At 45.0% G+C, this 14983-nt stretch overlaps 1 protein-coding gene across 1 annotated transcript; it reads left to right on the forward strand.

The window, feature by feature from the left end:
* Window positions 1-3200: 3200 nt before the first annotated feature.
* On the forward strand, window positions 3201-14352 carry C1S (complement C1s). Its single transcript, XM_055566091.1, has 12 exons — window positions 3201-3372; window positions 4276-4401; window positions 4644-4851; window positions 5015-5192; window positions 6760-6885; window positions 7297-7496; window positions 7689-7842; window positions 8560-8675; window positions 9078-9156; window positions 9879-10007; window positions 10825-10899; window positions 13114-14352. Exons 2-12 carry the CDS (start codon window positions 4379-4381, stop codon window positions 13911-13913), a joined length of 2088 nt encoding a protein of 695 aa, XP_055422066.1. The 5' UTR covers window positions 3201-3372; window positions 4276-4378; the 3' UTR covers window positions 13914-14352.
* Window positions 14353-14983: the final 631 nt, after the last annotated feature.

The following is a 14983-nucleotide window of genomic DNA, read 5'->3' on the forward strand; positions in this document are numbered from 1 at the left end:
GATCACTCCGCTTGTATGGTTTAGAATGGAATAATTATCATGACTATTTTTCAGATTAACACTTGCCATTATTTTAACGTAAAACTGTTTTTAATAGCTCAAACAATGCCATGAAGTGCTGACATTTATGTTTAAAACTCTCTTCCGGGGACTTCCCTAGGGGTCCAGTAGTTAAGACTTTGCCTTTCAGGGCAGTAGTGTGAGTTCAATCCCAAATTGAGGAGCTAAGATTCCAGATGACTTGTGGCCAAAAAACCAAAACATAAAACTGAAACAATATTGTAACAAATTCAATAAAGACTTAAAAAGTGGTCCACATCAAAACAAACAAAAAACAAACAAACACACACAACTCACAGCCATATCAATAGCTCTGGAGTAGAAGTTAATGTGATAAATTGCTCTGAAGAAGGCCAGGCCCGACGACATCTGGCATTGTTTAGAACACTTCTGAATTCGGATGCATCTTGGAATCAATGATATGGCACAGTTTAATTGGCAACTTAAAAATTCCTGTCACCCTGCTTATTTAACTTATATATAGAGTACATCATGAGAAACCCTGGGCTGGATGAAGCACAAGCTGGAATCAAGATTGCTGGGAGAAATATCAATAACCTCAGATATGCAGATGACACCACCCTTATGGCAGAAAGGGAAGAAGAACTAAAGAGCCTCTTGATGAAAGTGAAAGAGGAGAGTGAAGAAGTTGGCTTAAAGCTCAACATTCAGAAAACTAAGATCATAGCATCTGGTCCCATCACTTCATGGCAAATAGATGGGGAAACAGTGGAAACAGTGGCTGACTTTATTTTGGGGGGCTCCAGAATCACTGCAGATAGTGATTGCAGCCATGAAATTAAAAGATGCTTGCTCCTTGGCAGGAAAGTTATGACCAACCTAGACAGCATATTAAAAGCAGAGACATTATTTTGCCAACAAAGGTCCGTCTAGTCAAGGCTATGGTTTTTCCAGTGGTCATGTAGGGATATGAGAGTTGGACTATAAAGAGGGCTGAGCACCAAAGAATTGATACTTTTGAACTATGGTGTTGGAGAAGACTCTTGAGAGTCCCTTGGACTGCAAGGAGATCCAACCAGTCCATCCTAAGGGAAATCGGTCCTGGGTGTTCATTGAAAGGACTGATGTTAAAGCTGAAGCTCCAGTATTTCGGCCACCTGATGCGAAGAGCTGACTCATTTGAAAAGACCCTGATGTTGGGAAAGATTGAAGGCAGGAGGAGAAGGGAACGACAGAGGATAAGATGGTTAGATGGCATCACCGACTCAATGGACATGAGTTTGGGTAAACTCCGGGAGTTGGTGATGGACAGGGAGGCCTGGCGTGCTGCAGTTCATGGGTTCACAAAGAGTCAGACATGACTGAGAGACTGAACTGATGTCAAATAAGGGGGCACTTTACTTGAAGAAACTGTAGATTCATTGGAATGCAGTCTCTAAGACAGGGGTAGAAAGTGACAAAGGACAGGAGGAGAGCTTGGGGGGGGGTGTGGTGCAGAGGGTGTCAGGGAAGGCTCTGATGAGAAGGTCTGCCACCCTTGGTCCCTTATCTGAAGCTCTAAATTCTAAAAAGCTCTGGAATATGAGTGTTTATTTGTTTTCTTCTTCCAAATTTGGAACCAAACCTAACCTGAACTAATGCAAAGTAACTTTTAAACATAATCTATAATGATAACTTTATTCTAGTCACTGTGAAGATCAATCTGTTTAGCTGCAGAAATATTCTTTGTTGATGGAGCATTATCCCAGTCCCTCATGGGGAGGGACAACAAAAGTTGTTACCTACTTTTTTTTTTTTTCTGGCCATTTTTTGGGATTTTAGTTTCCCAACCAGGGATAGAACCTGGTCCCTCTGCAGTGAAATCACAGAGTCCCAACTACTGGACTGCCAGGGAATTCCCTGCACTGCCTTTATATTTTATTTTTTAAAAAAACGTGTTTTATAATTTTTCTTTCTGTCCTTTGATATAGGAATTTCTTTTGACTTACTTATTTTTGGCTCTGCTGGGTCTTGGTTGCTGTGTGGGGGCTTTCTCTAGTTGCAGTTCTCAGGTTTCTCATTGCGGTGGCTTCTCTCGTTGCAGAGCACAGGCTATAGGTGTGTGGGCTTCAGTAGTTGCAGCTCGAGGGCTCCAGAGCGAGAGCTCAGTAGCTGTGGTGCATGGGCTTAGTTGCCCTGTCCCACTGTGAAATTGTCCTGGACCAGGAATCCAACCCATGTCCCCTGTTTTGGCAGCTGGATTCTTAACCACTGGACCACGAGGGAAATCCCTGATGGCTGGATATAATTTAGAGATGTGGAGACATGGAAGGGTTTTAAGAAGAGGAAAAAGCATCATCTCACATGGCGACAGAGGATGGAATGGTTGGATGGCATCATTGACTCAATGGACATGAGTTTGAACAAACTCTGGGAGATGGTGAAGGACAGGGGAGCCTGGCCTGCTGCAGTCCATAGGGTCGCAGTCAGACTCGACTTAGCTGCTGAACAACAATAACACATCAGCTTGGGTTTAAGTGTAAGTCAGGATCCAACCATTACATTTGCCTTAGAGGCAGAGATGACCTGCATTTCTTTCTTTCTTTTTTTATAAATGTTTATACACTCTGTGTACTTTTCTTTCTTTAAAAGTTATTTATTTATTATTTATTTGGCTGCACCTGGTCTTAGTTCGGCTGCAGGGTCTTTTACCTGTGGCATGCAAACTCTGAGCTGTGGCATGTGGGATATAGTTCCCTTACCAGGGATTGAACCTTGGGCCTCCTGCATTGGTAGCAGGGAGTCTTAGCCACTGAACCACCAGGCAAGTCCTTAAGTGGCATTTCTGATAACTCCTCTCTCTTTTAATTTGTGTTTCATATGTAGCTGGAGGGCTGGACTTCCTGTTTTGCTTTTTCTTAGAGTATTAATCCCCTCCTTTTCGCACAAATCACCTGACTTCTCCGAAAACTCTAACACACCCTTTGGCTAAAAAAGAGTGTTAGGCAATCAGTGAAATTCCCCAATCCCTCTTTCCGCGCCTGCAGCCCAGGACAGAGGAGTGTCAGGCTGGAAAAAGGATGCAGTTCTTGTTTCAAAAGCAGAGGGAGCTCCAAGATCAAAGCTCAGCTCCACTTTCCCTAAGCCATGGTCTCCCAGCCCCCTCTTTGTTTGGATCAGGGAATTTCAGACATGCACCCTGGGGATCACAGGGAAGGAACCAGAGAACCAGATCCAGGGAGGCCGGCGGAGGTTGCTGCAGAGGGAGCGCCCAGCTCTGAGCCGCTCTTCCTGGGAGCGGGCAGGGTCGCTCGGCCTGCCCACTGGCAAGAGGGACGGGACTGACCCACTTGTTCCCATCAGCTTCTGAAGGTAAAATCCTTAAACTTGAAGAACAGAGCTTTGATGGAAGGAAAAAGGAAGGCAGATAACTTTACATAGGGAAGTTTTGGGCAGAGATGGAGGGCTGAGAAGAGCAGAATCCAAAGGAGGGAAAATATTGACCACCTATTTTTCTTAGGTTGACCCCATTCACCCCCATGTCACCCCCCGCCCCAAAACAGTGTTCAGGGTTAGAAGCATATTTGGCAACACTTTTCTAGGGACTACAAGGAGATAGATGTCTTATCTTTTTAGTAAAGTTAAAAAAGAAAAGGAAAAAAAGATCTGGAAAATTAAGGTAGGAAATTGAAGAAATAGCTTTCGTCTCCTTTTGTGTTCATTCAGCTGCCCCTTTTCTTCTCCCCTCACACAACTCTGCCTGAGATCACTTCTCCCAAGGTCACTGCCTTCCCCTAGGGAAACAAATCCATTCCTCCATCAGTGGTCTTTGGGAGCATTAAGAGAAACACATGCAACAATACACAGGCAAGAGAGTTGCTTCAAAGTGATAAGGGGGCTCCTTGTCAAAAGAGGAGGGAGACCTGTCCTGGTGGATGGTCATGATGCGGACAAACTCCTGAAATTCCAAGTGGAGACGGGGATGCTGTTCTGTGAGGTGAGAAGAGAGGCTGACAGAGCGGAGGCAGGGTGGAAGTTGGGGGTGAAGAAGGAGCACAGAGGAAGCAAAGCACTTGGGAAAAGTCTCATGCTCTTGGAAGAAAACCGGGAGAAGGTCCTGAGAAGCCATGGGAGAAGGATAAGGTTTAGTTTCAGTCTAGAACGAGAGCCAGTGTGAGAGGAGGGGTGTCATACACTGTTGCTTAATGATACAGCTCTGTTTAACCTCTGTGTTATTCACACCAAGGTGACACTGACCCCTTACCACTGAAACAGGTGCCTGTGTTTGTTCGACAAATACTGCCAGGCCTGCCACCCCTTTAGCTCCAAAGTCAGAGGTGCAGAGAGCCAGGACCAAGAGAAGAGCTGCTCACCAGGGATGAACAAATTGCCAGAGATGTGGTGAGTGATCCCAGGTCTAGAGAGATGTACATGGAACGCATTCCCTTCATCCTCTCAAGAGAACAGCTCAGATCCTAAGCCTGGGTTTGGCTTTGCCCTTGGCTTTTCTGCTTCATTCCAGCCCAAGACTCTATTCCATGTGCTGGTGCCCTTCACCTCTCCCCTCCCTTCTCCCTGCCCTAGTCCACTCGTACCTGGGTCCTCCACCTCTCCAATTGCCTTTATTATTATTATTTTTTTAGGTGCATTGTCCTGTTTTCCCTTGTGGCCTGGGTTTATGCCGAGCCTACTATGTATGGAGAGATTCTATCCCCCAACTACCCTCAGGCGTACCCCAATGAGGTCAAGAAGTCTTGGGACATAGAAGTCCCTGAAGGGTACGGGATCCACCTTTACTTCACCCACCTGGATATAGAGTTGTCTGAGAACTGCTCCTATGACTCAGTGCAGGTACACTGTGATGGGTGTGAAAGGATGGGGCTGGGGTGGTGGACTGAGAGCGTGAGCACACAGTAAGCCGGGTCACATAGTCCTAAGGTGGGAAGTGGTCAATCTCTCTGCCCTCCATACCAAAATATTACCCTTTCCTGGGTTCTTTTGACTCTTCTCTTAGATAATGTCGGGAGGCCATGAAGAAGGGAAACTCTGTGGACGGAGAACCAACAAGAATTCAAACTCCCCAGTGGTGAAAGAGTTCCACATCCCATACAGTAAACTGCAGGTGATCTTCCTGTCGGACTTCTCCAACGAGGAGCGTTTCACCGGGTTTGCTGCGTACTATGTTGCTGAGGGTAAGGCTCACCTCTTTGTGCCTCATTGATCCAGCCATGAGACTGGAAGCAGGGCAAATATTGAGCAATACAGGGAGTGAGGATTCCATTTGTAACTCTTATGAAGTATTGACTTGGCTTGGATAACTCCATGAATTGCCTTTGTGAAAGTCAAACGTGTAATCAAACGTGTATCTTGATGGTGATGACGGTAATGAAAAAAATAGATAAAAAACACCCCAGTAATTTATTGAGAACCACTATGAGCTGGGTATTGTGTTAAGAACTTTACTTATATTAATTAAATCTTTACCTAAATTATATAATTTGAAGACCTTCACAAGTGGCACTAATGGTAAAGAACCCACGTGCCAATGCAGGAGACACAGAGTCACAGGTTCAATCCCTGGTTCGAGAAGACCCCCTGGAGAAGTGAATGGCAACCCCCTCCAGTATTCTTGCCTGGAGAATGCTGTGGACAGAGTAGCCTGGTGGTCTACAGTCCATAATGTTGCAAAGATTTGGACAGAAGTGACTTAGCACTCACTCAAATTATATTTATTTATTTATGGTTGCACTTGGTGGTCGCTGTTGCACACAGGTTGTCTCTTCTTGCTCTCTTGGGTGCTATTCTCTAGTCAGAGTGCATGGGCTTCTCTTTGCTGTGGCTTTGGCTTCTTTTGTTGCAGAGCATGGGCTCTAGGCCATGTGGGCTTCAGCAGTTGTGGCATGTGGACTCAGTAGTTACCGTGCAGGAGCTTAATTGCCCCGAGGCATGTGGAATCTTCCTGGACTAGTGATTGAACCTGTGTCCCCCATATTGTCAGGCAAATTCTTAACCACTGGACCTCTAGGGAAGTCCTACCTCAATTCTGAAAGTAGGTGTTATTATCTCTACTTAAAGATAGGAAAAGTAAAAATTAACGAAGTTAAATAACTTGCCAAGGTTCACACAAGGAAATGTGTGGTATTCAAACCCCTTTAACATATAGCAAACAAACTTTCACATTCTATGTGCGTCTACGCCTATCTTCAGGGTATCCTGATATTAGAACATCTTATAAATCCAAAGCCTTGTTAGATTTGACAGAAGTGCCAGCATCATGTAAGGAAATACATGTATTAGTTGTTCCTCCCTGCAGAAGACATATTATGTTAAGCTTGCAGAATGCTATCCCTGGAGCGGAAATGCTCTGTTTATGAAAAAGGTCAAGGGTCTTTGGTGTTGACAGCTCCCACTATAGCTGCACAATGGTAGAGCACAAGTCTAGAATCATATTTCAGGAAAGTAACATGGAATGACTGGAGGAGGGCAGGGCAAACACTGGCAACCCACTCCAGTATTCTTGCCTGGAGTATCCCAAGGACAGAGGAGCCTGGCGGGCTACAGTCCATAGGATCACAAAGAGTTGGACATGAATGAAGTGACTCAACACAGTATAGAGTAATAGTGTCTGAGATGTGATTCACTGAATGTCTCGAAGCAACAGACCCTTCCTACTTTTCTTACACTTGCAGTTTTGGGCTTAACTTCATTCTTCCTTCTAGGTCTTTGTCCTTGACCACCATCTTTCTTTACTTTTTGTAGATGTAAATGAGTGCACAGCCTTTGCAGATGCTCCTTGCAGCCACTTCTGCAATAACTTCATTGGTGGTTACTTCTGCTCCTGCCCTCCAGAATACTTCCTCCATGAAGATAAGAAAAACTGTGGAGGTGAGCTTGGCATCAGGAGAGGCAAATGTTCCCTGGGATTTGGGTTGGCTGGAGGCTTCAGTAAGATGTCTGTCTACCCTTTTCGATTTTGATTAGCCACGGCCTTGACTTGGCATCAATTTTTAGTTACTCATAAGCAGAAAGGGAGCCACAAGAGTGGAGGAAGATAAGCCTACAGGGTCAAGTTAATTAACTGGAGAAGAGAAATAGGTGTCAACTTGGGCCTCTTCATAACTATGAAAAGCTCCACATAAGTGATGCGATGGATACATATTAGGCATCTCTGCTGTTATGCATTGGTGTGTAATTGTGGCCCATGGGCTTCAGTTCATAAGAAGGACCATAGAAAAGAGCTGGGACTCCTTGGCCTGACCCTATATTTTATTCTCCTTTTCTCTTTTTCTTCCTTAGTCAATTGCAGTGGGAATGTATTCACCACAATGACTGGGGAGGTTGAAAGTCCTAATTACCCCAGTCCATACCCAGAGAGCTCAAGGTGTGACTATCAGATCCAGTTGGAGCAGGGGTTCCGAGTGGTGGTGACCATGAGGAGAGAAGACTTTGATGTGGAACCAGCTGACTCCGAGGGCCACTGTCCCGACAGTTTACTTGTGCGTGATGGATGATCAGTTTTCTTTCAACTCACTCAGAGAGAGTTCTCCCTGAAGACACATAATCTAGCTTTCTGTCCCTTCTTTTTTTCTTTCTCTCCTTCTTATTTTATTTTACTTTTATCCCTTCTGTGTTACCTTTTTCTTTTAGTTCTTTCTCTCTTCTGATTTCCCCATTTTGATTCTCTTCAGTTTGTGGCAGGAGACCAGCATTTTGGTCCTTACTGTGGGAATGGCTTTCCTGGGCCACTAACAATTGAAACCCAGAGCAGTGCTCTCAATATCATCTTCCAAACTGATGGATCAGAACAAAGAAAGGGATGGAAATTTCGTTACCATGGAGATCGTGAGTAACCTAGAAGCTGCCCTCTGGTTGGTGGGACCAGAGTCCTTGCCCAGGGTAAAATCAAAACAGTGGATTGTTGTCCGGATGGATATCCTGAGAACACAGCAGCTCCTCAGCACCATGTAAACCTGTCAGTGGTTGTGAGAAACCCTCAACTTCTAGGAATCCTTCAACTGGATTTTCAAGTGTAGACAGCCTGGGGGTAGTTAGTTAATAATGTCATTATTCTATTTTATTTCATTTCATTTCACTGTCATACTTGCGAGATTTTAGTTCCTTGATTAGGGATCAAACCTGTACCCTCAGCAGTGAGAACGCTGATTCCTAAGCACAGGATCACCAGGGAATTCCCTGCCATATTATTTTAACCACCTCTGTGTTGGAATGCTGGGTTTCAGGACTGAGGATGAGTCAACAACTGTAGAAAATATGTTGTTATTTAGTTGGTAAGCTGTGTCTGACTCTTTTGTGACCCCATGGATTGCAGCCTTCCAGGCTTCTCTGTCCATAGGATTTCCCAGGCAAGAATACTGGAGTGGGTTGAAATTCCTTCTCTAGGGAATCTTCCCGATCCAGGGATCAAACACACATTTCCTGCATTGGCAGGTGGATTCTTTACCACTGAACCACCAGGGAAACCCCAAAAATGTGAGGATGATTATATGTAATAATGATTCTCCAAAGATTTGGTAAATTTCTTTTCCTATCTTTTTCAAGCAATCCCTTGTCCTAAAGAAGTCACTGCCAATTCCTTCTGGGAGCCTGAGAGAGCAAAATATGTGTTCAGAGATGTGGTGAAGATAACCTGTGTGGATGGGTTTGAAGTTGTGCAGGTAAAGCACTATCAGGGGCTCCTCTCTAGTCCCTAGGTCAGGATGAGCACACTGGAATCATCTGATCAATTACCGAATGTTCTCATTTGAATGAGGTCTAGCACCTTCTCCATCAAGAGAACCCCTCAGGATCTCTAGTTGTCTTCTCAGCCATGAAGATCCTTGTACATTTTCACATTCTCCTTTTGGCTTCAGTTTTCCTGGGGAAGGGGACTGGTATGCTGGGACAAAGTTTTTTTAGCTCCAACTCCTGGATGCTTTGGGTCATTCTGCTAAGATGTCCCCAGGCTTCTTGTAGTAAAGACTTCTCATTGATCCAAGGCCAGAGATCAATTCCATTTTTGGCTTTTGATTCCCTGTATCTCTCTTTATAAACTAATATTGAGGTTTATTATTTTCCAGGGAAGTGTTGGTTCCCCATCTTTCTACTCTACTTGTCAAAGCAATGGAAAGTGGAGTAATTCCAAGTTGCGGTGTCAACGTATGCATCTCTTTAAAATGGGACTACTTTTGTCAAAAAGTGGGCAGTGGCCCAACTCTTGGAAATCCCCACTCATTCCCCAAAATAGTTAGAATAATTCTACTCATTAGCCTATGAAATTACTCAGTCTTATGGAAACTCACAACCCTGGTGCCTCTCACCTGAGATGGCCCACAGTCTGTCTATGGACTGTGTATCTTCCTGAATAAACCTTCTTTCCCTTAAGAATAAAGAAGGGAATAATTTCCCCCCTCCCAAAGGAAATGGAAAGATTAAGGCACTGAGATACAAATGCATGGTTTCTTCTTAGGCTTGTGAGGTAGTGGATTGGGTTTCGAAGGGAAATCAGTTGTAGAATCGTAGTCCTGATCTGACCCCAGGCCTGCCAGACTAGCAGCTTTCTTACAAAGAAAGGGGCTATGAGATTAGTAGAGTTAATAGCATTCTATGGGTCCATTTCTACAGAGGCCTCACCAACCACTGGGAACCAGGTTCGTTCTTGCAGTGTTCTAGGGGCCATCTGAAGTGGCAGGACTCAGTAGGCTGGGGAGATGAACATGGCCACAGAGAGGCTGATGTGGGGGATTCACCCCAGATGTGCTTATGGATGGGGGAGGCAGGGAAGGAGTGAGGATCAGAGCTGGGAGGATGGACTGGCCCAGGGACTCTTCCTGGGAAGAAGTGTCTATCCTGACCATCTCTCTCCTGTCTTCCTCCTGTAGCTGTGGACTGTGGTGCTCCTGAACCCATTCAGCATGGTAGAGTCGAAGATCCAGAAAGTACTCTATTTGGTTCCATCACTCGCTACTCTTGTGAGATGCCATATTACAGCATGGAATATGAAGGGAGCGGTAAGGTTTCTTTGACTAAAGAAAAGAGAAAGAGAGAGTGAGAGTGTTGGAGGGTGAATAGTACGATCTTTCTGGGTTGGAGAGAGTTTGGAGAGAATGAGGGAGATGGGCTGGGCTTTGTTCATCCTCTTCGTTTAGTCTAAAGATACAATTTTCACACAGGATGGGGTTGGGGGCATGGGTTGTACAGGATCACCTGTAGAGTATCGTAGAGGTCACCTAGCTCAGCTTCAAGAACTCCCCCTAAAATATCCATTTTCATGTGGTCATCCAGCTTTCGACCAACTATGTAATGTAGAACCCACAGGAGTAATGCTTCCAGCTTCAAGTCTCTATTCTATGATGACTTTTTTTTTTTCCTCACACCATGTGGCATGTAGGATCTTAGTTCCCAATCAGGATTCAAATCAGTGCCCCCTGCATTGGGAGCACAGAGTCTTAACTGGTGGACCGCCAGGGAAGTCCCACAACTGACTTTCTTGATGGAAAGGCCTTGGTGGTGCTAGATGAAGGGCTGGATGGCTCATGATATGTCCCAGTTCATTACTTTCAATTTAATTTCCTACTTGAAGCACTTTCCCAGCCTCCACCTTAATCCTCTTCCTTCTGCTTTGGAGAATGTTCCTTCTAATTCCTGGGCAAGGGGATTGTTTGGGGCCAAAGGGATTGTTTGGAGGATGTTCTCAAGATTATTTTATGGTAGGTTTGATCCCATTGCCTCCTAAAATCCCAGAGGCACTGAGGCTCTGAATGGAAGGCAGAAGATAAGTGAGAAGATATGATGGTGAGTGTGTTCCTTCTCTCTGTGCTGTTTCAGAGGTGTATCACTGCAGTGGCAATGGGAGCTGGGTGAACAAGGTGCTGGGCGCAGAGCCGCCGAAATGCATTGCAGGTAATCAGGGCTCAGACTTGGGGAGAGAGCGTGTTCTCAGGTGCGTGTGCATAGGGCTCACCTTCTAAAAGGAATTGTAATCCTCTTGGGAAGGGACTTGATGGTCTGAGCCTGCCAGAGCCTAGCTCAGTGAGGTGGAGACAAATCTGGGCATGGATCTGCCAGGGCCTTGGGGAATTCATTAACCGCACTGTCAGGGTGACTGACCTAAAGAGAAAAGTCAACCAGTGACAGTTGGTGTCAGAGTCTGGGGTGGTTAGATTTGGTAATGTTGGTGCAGGAAGAGGATCTAGAATTGCTAAAAACAGGGTCTGAAAATTGAGAGTGAGCAACCAACACTTAGAAACAGGATTAGTTGAATATCCTAGTTATTGTATTAAAAGCCTATCTGGCAACAAGATACAGAAGAATGAAAGAAATAAGGGGTTATATAGAGATTAGACGGCTTCTCCTGGTCGCTTAGATGGTAAAGAATCTACCTGCAATTTGGGTTCAGTCCCTGGGTTGGGAAGATCCCCTTGAGTAGGAAAATGTAACCCACTTCAGTATTCTTTCCTGAAGAATTCCATGGACTGAGGAGCCTGGTGAGCTAGTCCATGGGGTCAGAAAGAGTCGGACATGACTGAGCAACTAACACTCAGACCATCATTATAGAGATTAGAGTTGAGTAGAAGAAGACTCCTAGACAAAGCCAAGAATATAATAATGATGCTCATAGTAACAACATTGTAATTGAGAGCTAGGGACTCAGCTAACTAATTGAAATTATTATCTCATTCAATCAAGTCTTTGCAATAACCCTCTGGGCGAGGTGTTATTGGTCCTGCTTTATGGTTGAGTGAATTCATTGTGAGTTCACAGTTCAGGAAGGGATGGGATAGGCTTTAAACCCACATCTGTCTGTTATGTTCAACTCAGAGTCCATTCAGGTGGACCAGTGTGGGATTTAGGTAAGCCAACTTGATCTGAAATACAATTCAGTTTTAGTTGCATTGGGTAATGGCAAAGCAACCTTACCTGAGTCATTGGAGGATGAGATGAAAGATGGGAAAAGAGAACCCTCTCTTTGCCCTACATCCAGTTACTAGGAGGGACTTGGCGGCAGTTAGGACTTGAGTGAAGAAGGTGATAAGTGTTGGACCTGGGCATCAGAGGCAGATAGAAGGCTTGCCTTCCCACTACATGTGTGAGAACAGAGACTTCCAGCTCCGGCTCCTAGTTGGGTCCCTGACCAGATGTGTTGAGACTGGGGTGACATGTGCCTCCTGTAGGACTGTGAGTTAAGCTGTCCATAGTGTGAGGCTCATTTAGGTTCAGTACTTTATACATGGGCTCTGTTTAACCAGTCTCCCCCACAAGCCCACTCTTGGCACTGGCGATGTGGGATATTTGATCCTTAGGTGAGTTCAGATAAGTCAGGCACTGAGTTGGTTGACCAAATACAGTAAGTCCCCTACATATGAATGAGTTCCGTTCCAAGAGCATGTTCATAAGTCCAACAACATGAGCTTCGATACCCAACTAACACAACTGTACTGTACTATAACACCTTATAGTATATAATGGTTTATAATACTTTCACACAAATAATACATACAAAATAAAAAACAATACAAAATATAAAGAAAATATTTTCTTAAAAAAATCTTTATTTACTTATTTGACTTTGCTGTGTCTTAGATACAGCATGTGGGATCTAGTTCTCCAGTCAGGGATGGAACCCGGGCTCCTTGGTTTGGATGCACAGCGCCTTAGCCCCTGGGCCACCTGAGAAATCCCAAGAAAACACTTTTAATCTTACAGTAGGGGACCTTGAAAAGTACAGTAGTATCGTTCAACAGCTGGAGCTTCTTGACAATACCAGCCATATCACTGCTGTTTTTACACTGGCTTCCAGACATCCTGGGCTTGAAGTAGAGATGCTATACTACTGTACTTTACACCACTGTACAGTAAGTTCATAAATGCACAGCTGCTTGTAGAGGAGGCATGCACAGGGCAATGTACCCCAGACACCTGAACCTACTTGTGTGATTGGATGTGCAAGTGCATGTTCACATCTTTGAAAGTTTACAACTTGAAGGTTGGTGTAGGGGATTTCCTGCATAAGGTTGGCTGTGTTGTGCTGAGAACAATGAAGCCCAGCAGGTGTTTGAGTGGTTGGAGGATTGCTGGGGGCCAGCGACTACCCACCTTGTTCTTTTTCCTTTCTAGTCTGTGGCACCCCCAGTGAGCCTTTTAGATCAACACAAAGAATATTTGGAGGCTCCATTGCGAAGATTGAAAATTTCCCCTGGCAAGTCTTCTTCTCAAACCCATGGGCTGGTGGGGCGCTCATTGATGAATACTGGGTGCTGACAGCTGCCCATGTCGTGGAGGGAAATGATATTCCAGTGATGTATGTTGGGTCCTCCTCAGTGGTCACCTCACAACTGTCAAATGCTCAGATGCTCACTGCAGAGAGAGTGTTTATCCATCCAGGATGGGAGGTCCTGGATCCTTCGATAACACGAAAGAATTTTGACAATGACATTGCACTGGTGCGGCTGAGAGACCCAGTGAAAATGGGACCCAAGGTCGCCCCTATCTGCCTACCAGGCACCTCCTCAGACTATGACCTTCCAGAGAACGTCCTGGGCCTGATCTCAGGTTGGGGTCGAACAAATACCAAAAGTCATGTTATTAAGCTCAGAGGGGCAAAGCTACCCGTTGTTCCCTTATCCAAATGCCGGGAGGTGAAGGCGGTCAATCCTGGAATAGATATCAGTTCTTTTGTTTTCACTGAGAACATGATCTGTGCTGGTAATGACAAGGGTGTTGATAGCTGTGAGGGGGACAGTGGTGGGGCCTTTGCTGTACAGGACCCTAAGGAAAACAAGCCCAAATTCTATGTTGCTGGTGTGGTGTCCTGGGGCCCCCAATGTGGGACCTATGGGCTCTACACGCGAGTCAAGAACTACGTTGACTGGATAAGGAAGACAATGCAGGAGTATAGTGCCCCCAGTGTAGACTAACCATACAGGTCCCACCAGCCTCTCTAAGGGCTGTGACCCCTCTGGACTTTCTCTTCCTCACAATAGTCCCATTATTTCACCATGACTGAGAGAGGACACGGGAGTGAGATTGAGCTAGTGATAGGACTTGGTTGTCAGGACACTGGGTTGGAGGTAGGGTTCTGCTCCTATGGCTGTGTTGGTCTTTCAGTATAGTTGGACTAACTACATGGGGTCCTCTCCCCCGAGTCCATCCTGTGGACTTCAGTGTGCAAGGGAACCCCTCTCTTTCTCTATTCATGGGGTGGGGGGTCCTCTTTCTGGATGACCCACTCCTGTTCCAGTTCTAACTCTGAAATTTGCTGTGGGGCATTCTCTTGATTTTTTTTGGTTTCCCCTTTACCTGTTCGAAGTTGACTACATCATTTCTGCTATCTACTTGTAATAAAGCATGTTTATAACCCAGCGCTGGCTGACTTGTCTCATTCCACATCAAGACCTCAGCACCATAGAAAAGGAGTTTAATGGGCTGTTGTGTCCTGGAAACTCAGGACCCTCACAGCTCATATTTAAATATCATGAAAACAGGGAATCAGCTTCTCTCCTCTCTTCCAATGGAGAGTAACTGAGCATTGTGGATTAGCATAACGTCAGTGCGAGGTGCCATGTTCTGCTTTAGAAACTCATCAGACATACTTGAACCTCAGTCAAAAGTCCACATACAGCAGTTAGAACTGGCTATTTAAGACCTTAGAGTCTAAAATTTCAAGGTAAGAATTGCTTCAGTGTGTCTCCTGAAAGTCAGTTTTCCTTTTGTATTAATACAAAATTATGACCTAATGAAAAAGAAAAACAAAATAAATTCTGCATGCTCTCATCTGCTTCCCTGGTGGTTTTGGTTAATTTGTCAGTCAGGCAACAATGTCTTCTCTGGGTTGAATGCTGCACTGAGATGTTACAGTTTATTCTGGTGAGGAGGGATCCAAAGTCTCCTTTTTACTCTTTTCCAAGGAAACAGAAAAACAAGCCAGCAAGCACAAAAAGAGCTCCTCATTTTCCACAAAATGATCAGTGGTGAAGAAGGACTGGAC

This window comes from Bubalus kerabau, chromosome 1 (genome assembly GCF_029407905.1).
Source record: "Bubalus kerabau isolate K-KA32 ecotype Philippines breed swamp buffalo chromosome 1, PCC_UOA_SB_1v2, whole genome shotgun sequence".
Classification (NCBI taxonomy): Eukaryota; Metazoa; Chordata; class Mammalia; order Artiodactyla; family Bovidae; genus Bubalus; species Bubalus kerabau.

Bases quoted from the DNA above. Each gene is read 5' to 3' on its own strand.
- C1S (XM_055566091.1), top strand. From the start codon at position 4,379: ATGAACAAATTGCCAGAGATGTG. The intron at 7,497-7,688 runs GTGCGTGATGGA...GATTCTCTTCAG, and splicing joins ACTGTCCCGACAGTTTACTT to TTTGTGGCAGGAGACCAGCA. The intron at 10,900-13,113 runs GTAATCAGGGCT...TTTCCTTTCTAG, and splicing joins GCCGCCGAAATGCATTGCAG to TCTGTGGCACCCCCAGTGAG.